Source organism: Mustelus asterias, chromosome 9 (assembly GCF_964213995.1).
Source record: "Mustelus asterias chromosome 9, sMusAst1.hap1.1, whole genome shotgun sequence".
Lineage (NCBI taxonomy): Eukaryota > Metazoa > Chordata > Chondrichthyes > Carcharhiniformes > Triakidae > Mustelus > Mustelus asterias.
Genome location: NC_135809.1, coordinates 922,846 through 936,205, shown reverse-complemented (window position 1 = coordinate 936,205; position 13,360 = coordinate 922,846). Strand labels below are relative to the sequence as shown.

The 13,360-nt window shown below is 42.7% G+C and overlaps 1 protein-coding gene across 1 annotated transcript in view; it reads right to left on the bottom strand.

Annotated features, from left to right (window-relative positions):
- zdhhc17 (zDHHC palmitoyltransferase 17) overlaps positions 1–13,360 on the bottom strand; it is a 158,570-nt gene that overhangs the window by 40,177 nt on the left and 105,033 nt on the right. Inside the window, exons 6-9 of the mRNA XM_078219497.1 lie at positions 10,071–10,135; positions 4,543–4,705; positions 2,722–2,847; positions 628–770 (exon numbers count right to left, since the gene is read on the bottom strand). Of these exons, the coding sequence (XP_078075623.1) occupies positions 628–770; positions 2,722–2,847; positions 4,543–4,705; positions 10,071–10,135 (497 nt within the window). The remainder of the gene's footprint in view (positions 1–627; positions 771–2,721; positions 2,848–4,542; positions 4,706–10,070; positions 10,136–13,360) is intronic.

Genomic DNA, 13,360 nt, shown 5'->3' with positions numbered 1-13,360 from the left:
TCTGTTGTGCAGCACTATATCAAACACCTTCTTGAAGCTCATGTACACCACATCAACAGCACTGCCCTCAGCTACCTGAAAGCAGATTAGCTAAACACAAAATTAAAAAACGCTGGTAAAGCTCAGCAGTTGCGTAGAGAGAGAGAGTTAATGTTTTGAGTCTATATGACTCTTCTTTAGAGCTGAAGAGAGGTAGAAATGTGATGATGCACACTGATCACAAATTCCTTAGATATATTCAAACTTGGCTGCATAAATAACAGCAGATTTTCATTCCCTACACCACAATCAAGTAGTATCTGAGCAGTGATGTTTTTAATACTGTGTTTAAAAATATATAATGCTCAGGAACTGGGCATTTACTAATAGCTCTGTAGATATATACACCAAATCACAAATACTGATCTCAAAGTATAATTTACTGTATTTTCCAGGGGAATTCGACACACAGAATATATTATAAACACTGTAACTGATATTTATGAAGGACTGTAATCAAATCAAGGAGCAGAAATAACATCATACAGAGCTCAAGAACAGCAGCATTGGGTTACTAAGAAATGCAGAAGGTTTGGGATGAACAGAAAAGAAAGGTAACAGTTGCCAAGTTTCATGTAATTCACTTACTTCGAAAGGAATTGTACCATTGCCCAGACCCCAGCGTACATAAGTCCCTTTATTAACCATGAGTCAATGTCAAGGTCAGCGATGAATCCCATCAACCAGATCACCAAAAATGGAGTTCCCAGCATCACCTTCTGACGAAATTCCTGTTCCAAAAAAGGCAGCAAAATCTAATTATACCACAGTTCCAAAAAAAACAAAACTCTCCAACATAAACTCCAAACTCCCACTTGGAGTACTGTGCTCCCACTTGGAGTACTGTGCTCCGTTCTGGTCGCCTCACTATAGGAAGGATGTGTAAAAGATTGAAAGGGTGCAGAGGAGATTGACAAGGATGTTGCCTGGATTGAGTGGCATGTCTTATGAGGATAGGCTGAGGGAGCTCGGTCCTTTCTCCTTGGAGAGACGAAGGATGAGAGGAGACCTAATAGAGGTGTATAAGATGTTGAGAGGCAAAGATCGGGTGGACTCTCGGAGGCTTTTTCCCAGGGTGGAAATATCTGCTACGAGAGGACACAGGTTTAGGGTGCTGGGGGGTAGGTACAGGGGAGATGTTAGGGGTAAGTTTTTCCACACAGAGGGTGGTGGGCGAGTGGAATCGGCTGCCATCAGTGGTGGTGGAGGCGAACTCAATAGGGTCTTTTAAGAGACTCCTGGATGAGTACATGGAGCTTAATAGGATGGAGGGTTATAGGTAGGTCTAGAAGGTAGGGATGTGTTCGGCACAACTTTTGGGCCCAAGGGCCTGTTTGTGCTGTAGTTTTTCTATGTTTTCTATGTTTCTATGTTTCAAACTCAGTAAAGCCAAAATGGTTTATCTTGAGTGCAGTAATGAACACAGGACTGATTGAACAGTTGAAAGCATCCAACTGATTTCATGCCAAATTTGTTCATGTCACCAGGCAAAAATGTATTTCAAGAATATGCAATTTAAACAAAACAACTGCATCGTATTTCCAATTCCAGCATGCACCAATGACAATAAAACAGTCTGACACGCAATCTGTCCGGTTTACAATTTGCCAAGTTTCTTTTGTAAACACTAAAGCTAATTGTCATTGCATGAATAAATTACACTTCCATATATTTCTTGATCATAGTTATTTTTAAATGATCAAAGGTCAGCTAAATAAATGCTAAGATGTCTCAAAAATATAATTTCCAAATGTGTGGATGCGCATTAGCCAGTTCCAAAAGCAAGAAAATTAATCCTGGGAGAAATAAATGTCACTTCATGTTTTTCACAATTAACGAATATTTCTTCAATTTCCCAGGTCAGAAGGTTCTAGACTTTCCAGGCAGAGTAGCTAATCTCATCCTCAACAGCGGGGCACTCTGCAAAGATTCTTGGTAAACCCTGGGCTCGGGGAAGAGAGAGGGAAAAAGGCTTGAAGAATAAAAGCGCAAAAGAAACCATCTGTGTGCTCTGTCAAGATCTTGGCTTTTTATTAATTCATGGAATGTGGGTGTCGCTGGCTCAGTCAGCATTTATTGCCCACGCCTTATTACCCTTGAGAAGGTGTGGTGAGCTGCCTTCTTGAACCGCTGCTGCAGTCTGTGTGGTGTAGATACACCCACAGTGCTGTTAGGGAGGGAGTTCCAGGATTTTGAATCATCAACAGTGAAGGAACAGCGATATGTTTCCAAGTCAGGATAGTGAGAGACTTGAACGGGAACCTCCAGGTGGTGGTGGTTTCCAGATATCTGCTGCCCTTGTCCTTCTAGATGGTAACAGTCATGGGTTTAGAAGGTGCTATGCAAGTACATGGGCAGTATAACGTGTGTTAAATGTGTGCAATGTGGTTGACTCTCAATTGCCCTCGGGCAACTAGGGATGGGCGATAAATGTTGGCCCATAAAAAAAGAATTTAAAAAACTGTACACCACTGCCCGAGTTCATTGCCATAGTTTATCTCAGAAATTAACAAACTTGTTCTGACTTTATCTCATTAAAATAGTCTCAGGACAGTTGGGGGTTTAAAACGTTCAAAAAAATGCAACAATATCTCCGAAGTATTTCATTGGCTGTTAAGTGCTTTGGGATATCTTGAAGTCATGAAAGGTGCAAAAATGTTTGTACTTTTTCATCTCACTCACCTTGTCAGCCTTCAGCTTTTTCAGGAAAGAAGGACTGTCAAAGCCTTTTGCTTGCCTTGCTTCTTGTAAATGGTTAATCATCCAAACATTTTTCCTCTGTTTAGCAAGATCTAATGGTGTTTCACCCTGTGAAAATAAACAATGTAGAAGCAAATACTGGCGTTTCCCATCACATTGTAAATTTCAAATTAAAAAAGTGCTGGAAAAACTCAGCAGGTCTGGCAGCAACTGTGGAAAGAAGAAGAGTTGAATACTGCTTTTTCAGAACTTGTAAACTTGATGCCTGTTCAGTTTCTACAAAAATAAACTTCAGGTCATAAGAAATAGGATTAAGCCATTTGACCCCTGGAGCCATCTCTGCCATTCAATAAGATCAGAGCTGTTCTGAATGTGGCCTAAACACCTGCCTACTGTCCATAAACTTTGACTCCATTTGATCAAAAAATTTGTCTAACTCGGCCTTGAATATACAAAGAACAAAGAACAATACAGCACAGGAACAGGCCCTTCGGCCCTCCAAGCCCGTGCCGCTCCCTGGTCCAAACTCGACCATTCTTTTGTATCCCTCCATTCCCACTCCGTTCATGTGGCTATCTAGATAAGTCTTAAATGTTCCCAGTGTGTCTGCCTCCACCACCTTGCCATATATTTGCTGACTCCACCTCCACTACACTCCAGGGAAGTGAATTCCAAAGACTAACGACCTCCTGAGAGAAGAAATTATTCCTCATCTCTGTCTTAAGTGGTAGACTATTCTGTGTTTCCTAGTTTTGGATCCCCCATGAGGGGGAACATCTTCCCAATATCTATCCTGTCAAGCCCCCTCAGAATTGGTCTCACCAATGTCCTGTTGTAAAAAGGCTTCCCTCCTTTTATACTCCATCTTCTTTACAATAAAGGCCAAACAGTTAAATGAGGTGTTAATGTACACAAAGGGTGTATAATCCTCTTTAAGTAGTGGATTGCAAATATTTTAACACAAAAGAAATTCAGTCACAAGTAGCAACCCAGTTCAGGATTCTGTTTAAAGTTTATTTATTAGTGTCACAAGTAGACTTACATTAACACTGCTAAGTTACTGTGAAAATCCCCAAGTCGCCACAGTCTGGCTCCTGTTCAGATACACTGAGGGAGAATTTAGCATGGCCAATGCACCTAAGCAGTACATCTTTCAGACTGTGGGAGGAAACCGGAGCACCCGGAAGAAACTCACGCAGACATGCAAACACCAGACAGTGACCCAAGCCGGGAATCGAACCTGGATCCCTGGCGCTTGTGAGGCAGCAGTGCTAACCACTGTGCCACCGTATCTGGTACCAGTAAGTCTGCAAAAAGCAAAATTCTTCACTCCTCCTGAACCAGCATTCAGAAAGGATGGAAAATGCTCACTCAAAGTTTCACCTAGTCCCTCAGAGCTTCTCGAGAAAAGCAAAGGAGGTATCCTCTGTACTGGACCCAAAATTTACCCCTCACCAACATCGCGATAGCAGAGCTAGATTTAATTCAATGCTGTTAATGAGATCTTGCTGCACACAGATTTGCTGTTGCATTTCCTATATTATAACAGTGACTACACTTCATTGCTTGCAAAGTGCTTTGGAAATTCCTGAGATTGCGAAGTGCATGGATAAATGTCTCTCTCACTGACACCATAGATTTTTTAAAAACACATTCCATTGAAAACAAAAATTAGTGCACTCTGCAATATTACTTAAAACAAGATATGCCAATTTTCATTACATGTTTGCAGCAGAAATCCCTAAACTCTATTGTAAACTGTTCTCATACTTTATATGGATAATATAAAATAGAAATTCACACCTTGATATTCTGAGCATCGACATTAGCCCCAGCCTCGAGTAGCAAGCTGATCACAGTGGTGTTTCCTGCCAGCACTGCCCAGTGTAATGCTGTGTTCTTGTGGTACTTGTCCCCAAGATTCACTGACACATTAAACGTGAGCAACAGTCTTGTGGGATCCACACTGAAACCAAAAACAATTATAACGTTGCTGTTCAAACAGACGGGTTACTGGCTCCAATAAAATACAATGAAGCAAATCAGCCTTCAAAAAGTTGATAGCCATAATTTTCAGTATGGCTTTGGAGGCAATTCTAATTTTGTGTTTACCAATTATGAAAAGCCTTATAAACTTGCTAATGCTGTAAAACATTTCAAAATAAAGCACATTGAATATTACAAAGAATCACTCTCCATCTTAATGGACAATAAATAATCTTTGAAATCATAGCTATTTCAAGCAGATATGATCAATATAAGTACAAGTCATTACTTCACAATATTCCGACACAACTGAGAAAGAAAGCCTGAAAAGGTCCGTTTTACCTTTCCCTCGTAATCTAGGCAGTGGTGGGATACACAGGCTAGAATTTACAACACGAAAACATTCTCAGTATTGGTGTTTGTTAGTAAGGCCGGCATTTATCACTCATCCTTACTTCCACAGGAGCTCCTTGAACCTGTTACTACAGAAGGTGAAGTCGCATGGAATCAGAGGTAAGCTGGCAAGGTGGATACAGAACTGGCTCGGTCATAGAACACAGTAAGAGTTTTAACAACACCAGGTTAAAGTCCAACAGGTTTATTTGGTAGCAAATGCCATTAGCTTTCGGAGCCCTGCTCCTTCATCATGAGATATTCACTCCACTTGATGAAGGAGCAGGGCTCCGAAAGCTAATGGCATTTGCTACCAAATAAACCTGTTGGACTTTAACCTGGTGTTGTTAAAACTCTTACTGTATTTACCCCAGTCCAACGCCGGCATCTCCACATCATGACTACCGTTGGTCATAGAAGACAGAGGGTAGCAGTGGAAGGGTGTGTTTCTGAATGGGGGGCTGTGACAAGTGGCGTTCCTCAGGGATCAGTGCTGGGACCTTTGCTGTTTGTATATAAATGATTTGGAGGAAAATGTAACTGGTTTGACCAGTAAGTTTGCGGACGACACAAAGGTTGGTGGAATTGTGGATAGCGATGAGGACCATCAGTGGATACAGCAGGATATAGGTCGGTTGGAGATTTGGGCAGAGAGATGGCAGATGGAGTTTAATCCAGACAAATGTGAGGTAATGCATTTTGAAAGGACTAATACAGATAGGAAATATACAGTAAATGGCCGAACCCTTCTGAGTATTGATAGGCAAAGGGATCTGGGCGTACAGGTACACAGGTCGCTAAAGTGGCAATGCAGGTGGAGAAGGTAATCGAGAAGGTAATCAAGAAGGCATACGGCATGGTCCTTTAGAGGATGAGAAGGGGCATGTAATAACTGGAAATGAGAAAATGGCTGAGGCATTAAACAGGTACTTAGTGTTGGTCTTCACAGTGGAAGACACAAATTACATGCCAAAAATTGATGATAGGAAGGCGATGGCAGGTGAGAACCTAGAAACTATCATTATCATGAACGAGGTAGTGTTGGGCAAGTTAATGGGGCTAAAGGTAGACAAGTCTCCTGGTCCTGATGGAATGCATCCCAGGGTACTAAAAGAAATGGCAAGGAAAATAGCAAATGCACTAGTGGTAATTTACCAAAATTCGCTGGACTCTGGGGTGGTTCCCGCAGATTGGAAAACAGCTAATGTGGTGCTACTGTTTAAAAAAGGAGGTAGACAAAAGGCAGTTAACTATAGGCCGGTTAGCTTAACTTCTGTAGTAGGGAAAATGCTTGAATCTATCAAGGAAGAAATAGCGAGACATCTGGATATAAATTGTCCCATTGGTAAGACGCAGCATGGGTTCATGAAGGGCAGGTCATGTTTGACTAATTTGGTGGAATTCTTTGAGAACATTACATGTTCCATGGACAATGGGGAACCTGTGGATGTGGTATATCTGGATTTCCAGAAGGCATTTGACAAGGTGCCGCACCAAAGGCTGCTACATAAGATAAAGGTGCACGGTGTTATGGGTAATGTATTAGCATGGATAGAGGATTGGTTAACTAACGGAAAGCAAAGAGTGGGGGTAAATGGGTGTTTTTCTGATTGACGATCAGTGACTAGTGGTGTGCCTCAGAGATCAGTGTTGGGACTGCAATTATTTCTGATTTACATAGATGATTTGGAGTTGGGGACCAAGTGTAATGTGTCAAAATTCGCAGATGGCACTAAGATGGGTGGCAGAGCAAAGTGTGCAGAGGACACTGAAAGTCTGCAAAGGGATATAGATAATCTAAGTGAGTTTGCGAGGGTCTAGCAGATGGAGTACAATGTTGGTAAATGTGAGGTCATCCATTTTGGTAGGAATAACAGTAAAATGGACTATTATTTAAATGGTAAAAAATTGCAGCAAGCTGCTGTACAGAGGGATCTGGGTGTCCTTGTACAGGAATCCCAAGAAGTTGGTTTGCAGGTGCAGCAGGTAATTAAGAAGGCAAATGGAATTTTGTCCATCATTGCTCGAGGGATGGGGTTTAAAAACAGCGAGGTTATGTTGCAGCTGTGTAAGGTGCTGGTGAGGCCACACCTGGGGTACTGTGTACAGTTTTGGTCTCCTTACTTGAGAAAGGATATACTGACACTGGAGAGGGTGCAGGAGATTCACGAGGTTGACTCCGGAGTTGAGGGGGTTGGCTTATGAGAGACTGAGTAGACTGGGGCTATACTCATTGGAATTTAGGGGAGATCTTATAGAAACATATAAGATTATGAAGGGAATAGATAAGATAGAAGCAGGGAAGTTGTTTCCACTGGCAGGTAAAACTAGAACTAGGGGGCATGGCCTCAAAATAAGGGGAAGCAGATTTAGGACTGAGTTGAGGAGAAAATTCTTCACACAAAGAATTGTGAATCTGTGGAATTCCCTGCCCAGTGAAGCAGTTGAGGCGACCTCATTGAATGTTTTTAAGGCAAGGATAGATAAATTTTTGAACAGTAAAGGAATTAAGGGTTATGGTGAGCGGGTGGGTAAGTGGAGCTGAGTCCACAAAAAGATCAGCCATGATCTTATTGAATGGCGGAGCAGGCTCAAGGGGCCAGATAGCCTACTCCTGCTCCTAGTTCTTATGTTCTTATGCTTGCCTTCATTGGCCGCGGCATTGAGTTTAAAAATTGGCAAGTCATGTTGCAGCTTTATAGAACCTTAGTTCGACCACACTTGGAATATAGTGTTCAATTCTGGTCGCCACACTACCAGAAGGATGTGGAGGCTTTGGAGAGCGTACAGAAAATATTTACCAGGATGTTGCCTGGTATGGAGGGCATTAGCTATGAGGAGAAGTTGGAGAAACTTGGTTTGTTCTCACTGGAACGACGGAGGTTGACGGGTGACATGATAAAAGTCTACAAGATTATGAGGGGCATGGACAAAGTGGATAGTCAGAAGCTTTTTCCCCAGGTTGGAAGAGTCAATTACTAGGAGGCACAGGTTTAAGGTGCGAGGGGCAAGGTTTAAAGGAGATGTACGAGGCAGATTTTTTACACAGAGGATGGTAGGTGCCTGGAACTCGCTGCCGGGGAAGATGGTGGAAGCGGATACGGTGGTGGCTTTTAAGGGGCGTGTTGACAAATTCATGAATAGGATGGGAATAGAGGGATATGGTCCCCGGAAGGATAAGGGGTTTTAGTTAAGTCGGGCAGCATGGTCAGTGCAGGCTTAGAGGATCGAAGGGCCTGTTCCTGTGCTGTAATTCTCTTTGTTCTTACAAGGAAGAAAAGAGGGAAAGGTAGATAAATGAATGAGGGAGAAGAGAATAGTAGGGTGAATGGGTAGGATGAAATAACGTGGGAGGAGGGTCCTCCAATAAGCACTTTTTCTGAGCTGCAGATTGTATGCAAATTACATGTCATTATGTGCAACTAATTTCAATGGCATAAAATGAGGTGTTAATCTGAAGGACCAAGGATATGGCTACACAGGATACAGTAGCGCTGTTGTATTGATAGAAGGTTTCTATATTATTACAGCACTTCCTCATAATATACAAATTGCTGTGGTAGCTTACATTGGAACATAAGAACTGGGAGCAGGAGTAGGTCATTTGGCCCCTCGAGCCTGCTCCGCCATTCAAAGAAAAGAACAAAGAACAATACAGCACAGGAAAAGGCCCTTCGGCCCTCCAAGCCCGTGCCGCTCCCTGGTCCAAACTAGACCATTCTTTTGTATCCCTCCATTCCCACTCCGTTCATATGGCTATCTAGATAAGTCTTAAACGTTCCCAGTGTGTCCGCCTCCACCACCTTGCCTGGCAGCGCATTCCAGGCCCCCACCACCCTCTGTGTAAAATATGTCCTTCTGATATCTGTGTTAAACCTCCCCCCTTCACCTTGAACCTATGACCCCTCGTGAACGTCACCACCGACCTGGGGAAAAGCTTCCCACCGTTCACCCTATCTATGCCTTTCATAATTTTATATACCTCTATTCAATTCCTTTACTGTTCAAAAATGTATCTATCTTTGCCTTAAAAACATTCAATGAGGTAGCCGCAACTGCTTCACTGGGCAGGGAATTCCACAGATTCACAACCCTTAGGGTGAAGAACTAGCTTGCTCAAGTTTCTCTTTGGGATTTGGGCAACCTGGCACTTACCATCTGCCATATCATAACAAGACCTACTTTATAAAGATATAGCATAATCTATGTACTTTTTTTTGGGTTGAGGGACAGGCAGTGAGGTGGAATGGAGGGAACTGGAGAGAAAAGAAAAGTGCATATCATCTGAGATGGAGACGAAAATAGGATAACAGTTAAAATGAAATTGGATTTATGGTTTAAACACTGCGTGTCTGACCAGGATCAGGTTTAACCCACCAGTCTACAATGAGTTCAACTGATTTCAATCATGGTGATCAGTTGTGGGGATAAAACTGCACCAGGAAACCCTGAGCCAAAGAGGGGAAAAACTGGGCAGTTACCACAAGCCATTCTTACAGAGTCACCTCTGCTAGAAATGTGCAAACCTGCACACTGGGCGAGGGCAACGCCAGGTTCAATTCCACACATTATAACCATGTGGCTCGCTAGCACTTTTGCTCTAGATTCACAAATGAAGGACAAACCAAGGACATAGAGTGTACACTGCCATGCCTAACTCAGATAGCCCAGCAGTGAAAAAAGAGGCTATTCGGCCCATGGAATCCGCACTGACTCTCCGAAAGACCATCTTACCCAAGTCGGTCCTCTGCCCCCACGATCCTATTTGCATAACCACACATTTAGCATAGCCAATCCACCTAATCTGTGCATCTTTGAGTGTGAGGGTAAACAGGAGCAACCGGAGGAAGCCCACACAGACAGAGAGAGAATGTGCAAACTCCACACAGACAGTGATAGAATCCCAGAATCTAGTAAATGGTTGGACATTGAAGGGCTAAAACCGCTCTAACCTGTGTGTTCGATACGATGCCCACATCAATGGTGTCATTCCATTCTGGTCCATCATATCTACGTCCTGAAACAAGTGGTCAAAAAAATATTTGAAAAGTATAAATCCAAGTACATTTATTATCTTTTTGTTGCTATTAATTTCCCACTCAGTTCAGCAGTTATAGAACATAGAAAAAATACAGCACAAACAGGCCCTTCAGCCCACATGCGCCAGTCATGTCCCTACCTACCTAGGCTTATATATAAGCTTACCTATAACCCTCAATCCTATTAAGTTCCATGTACTCATCCAGAAGTCTCTTAAAAGACCCTATCGAGTTTGCCTCCACCACCACTGACGGCAGCCGATTCCACTCACCCACCACCCTCTGAGTGAAAAACTTACCCCCGACATCTCCTCTGTACCTACCCCCCAGCACCTTAAACCTGTGTCCTCTCGTAGCAGCCATTTCAGCCCTGGGAAAAAGCCTCCGAGAATCCACCCGATCTATACCTCTCAACATCTTGTACACCTCTATCAGGTCACCTCTCGTCCTCCGTCTCTCCAAGGAGAAAAGACCGAGCTCCCTCAATCTATCCTCATAAGGCATGCCAACCAATCCAGGCAACATCCTTGTAAATCTTCTCTGCACCCTTTCAATCATTTCCACATCCCTCCTGTAATGGGGCGACCAGAACTGAGCACAGTACTCCAAGTGGGGTCTGACGAGGGTCTTATCAAGCTGCATCATTATCTCCCGACTCCTAAACTCAATCCCTCGATTGATGAAGGCCAGCACACCATACGCCTTCTTAACCACCTCCTCTACCTGCAAGGCCAATTTAAGAGTCCTATGGACCCGGACGCCAAGGCCCTTCTGATCCTATAATTGACATCGACTGGAATCTGACTTCCCTGAAGTGGGGGGGTTCCCCTTCGTACTGCTGCATGAATGAAATCTAGGTCAATCAAGCAGAAAAATTGGCAGCAGCCACAGAGATAGACAAGAAGTCAAGGACTGACACATGCATAACATCATTGAATCACCGAATTGTTACAACACAAGAGGCTGCCATTTGGCCCATCTTACCTGTGCCAGCTGTCTGTTTGAGCAATCAACCTAGTGCCATTCTCCTTCCTTTTTCCTGTGACCTTGCACATTCACTCTTTTCAGATAACAAGTCAATTCCCTTTTCACTGCCCCAATTGACAGTGCATCCACCACCCAGACTGCGTATTCCAAATCATAACCGCTCGCTGCATTAAAAGATTCTTCATCCATTGCATAGTTTCTTTTGTCAATTAACTTAAATCTGTGTCCTCTTGTTCCCAATCCTTCAATGAGAACAGGTTTTCTCTGTCTGCTCTGTCCAGGTCCCTCAGTTCCGAATACCTCTACCAAATTTCCTCTCAAACGTTCCCTTCTCAAAGAAAAACAGTCCCAACTTCTCCAATCCATCTCTGAAGATGAAGTTCATCATCCCTGGGACTTTTTCCAGTGAATCTTTTCTACACGTCTAGTGCCTTCACATTTTTCCTAAAGTGTGATGCCCAGAACTGGACACAATATACCAATTGTGGGCAAACCAGTGTTCCATACCAGGGGCATCCTTGCTTTTGTACTCCACGCCCTTATTAATAAAGCCATTCAAAGCCCTATTAATTCGGAAATACATACCTGCCATGGAGGGAATCCAACAGAGGTTCATCAGACTAATCCCTATGATGTCAGGATTCTCTTATGAGGAGGCTGAGAAAACTGGGCCTATGCTGGCTGGAGTTATTCCTGGGATAGCGGGACCGCGCATGAGGAGAGATTGAATTAGTGAGGATTATATTCGCTGGAATGAAGGATGAGGGAGATCTCATCAAAACCCATTAAATTCTAATAGAACCAGACAGGGGTGATGCCGGGGGAGTCCAGAACCAGGGATTATAGTCTAAGGATATGAGCCGAACTGAGATGAGGAGAAATTTCCTCACCCACAGAGTGGTGAGCCTGTGAAATTCACTACCACAGTAAGCAGTTGAGGTCAAAACATTGTACGTTTTCAAGAAGTAATTAGCTATAGTTCTTGGGGCTAAAGGGACCACAGGATATAGTGGGAAAGCAGAAACAGTTTACTGAGTTGGATGATCAGCCATGATCACAATGAATATGGAGCAGGCTTAAAGGGACAAATGGCCTACTCTTGTTCCTATTTTCTTTGTTTTTATCTCATTGAAATTTACAATATTGTTCCAGGGAATGACAGGATAGCTGTATATAGGAAGTTTCCCATGGCAGCTGCGTCTCGAACCAGGGGACAAAATAAGTGTCTCAAAATAAGAGGCAGGCTATTTAGAACGGAGATGGGGGAATTTCTTCACGCAGGTTGTGGTGAATCTTTAGAATTCTCTACCCCAGAGGACTCTGGAGCTTCAGCCATTGAGCATGTCTAAGTCAATAAATCTCTGGATACTAATGACATCAAGGGATATGGGGATAGCACTGGTAAGTAGTCTCGAGTTTGATGATCACCAAATGGCCTAAGATGCTGCATGCTTTATGAACCCCCTTCTCAACTTCCTCTGCCACCTTCAATGATTTATACTATACACCCAGGTTCCTCCACTCCTGTACCCACAAAAGAATTGTTCCCTTTATTTTATATTGTCTCTCCATGCTTTTCCTACTAAAATAATCACTCCACACTTCTAATTTCTCTGTAATTCAATGTTATCCCTCTAGAAATGAACCCCAATGTTTTAATTGTTTTATTATGGCATCATTACTTTTTAGTGATTTGTGTTTTGGCAACTCTCAGATCCCACTGTTCATCAACTCCATTTAGATTATTACCCAAGTAATATGTGGTCTCCTGTTCTTCCCACCAGAATATAAGCCTCATTACTTACCTAGACTGTAATTATTTTGTTGATTACATAGCCATTCTGCAATCTATTCATGTCTTCCTGTATTTTGTTGCAGTTCACTGTGTTAAGTGCACACCTTAATTTGGTACCATTTGCAAATTTTGATCTCATCAGTCTAATTTATTTATTTAAATGATGAACAAGAGGTTCAACATAGATGCCTGTGGAATCACAGTGGCCTGTTTCAATGCTGTAAAGTCTGTGTAATACTATAAAAGATTGACTTGCATTTACATCGTGCCTTCTCTAACCACCAGTTGTCTTAAAGCGCTTTATAACCAATTATGTACTTTGGAAGTATAGTTACTGTTGTAGGATACACTGCAAGCTCTCACAAACAGCCACAATGATGAGATGATCTGCTTTGTGATACTGATCGAGGGATAAATATTG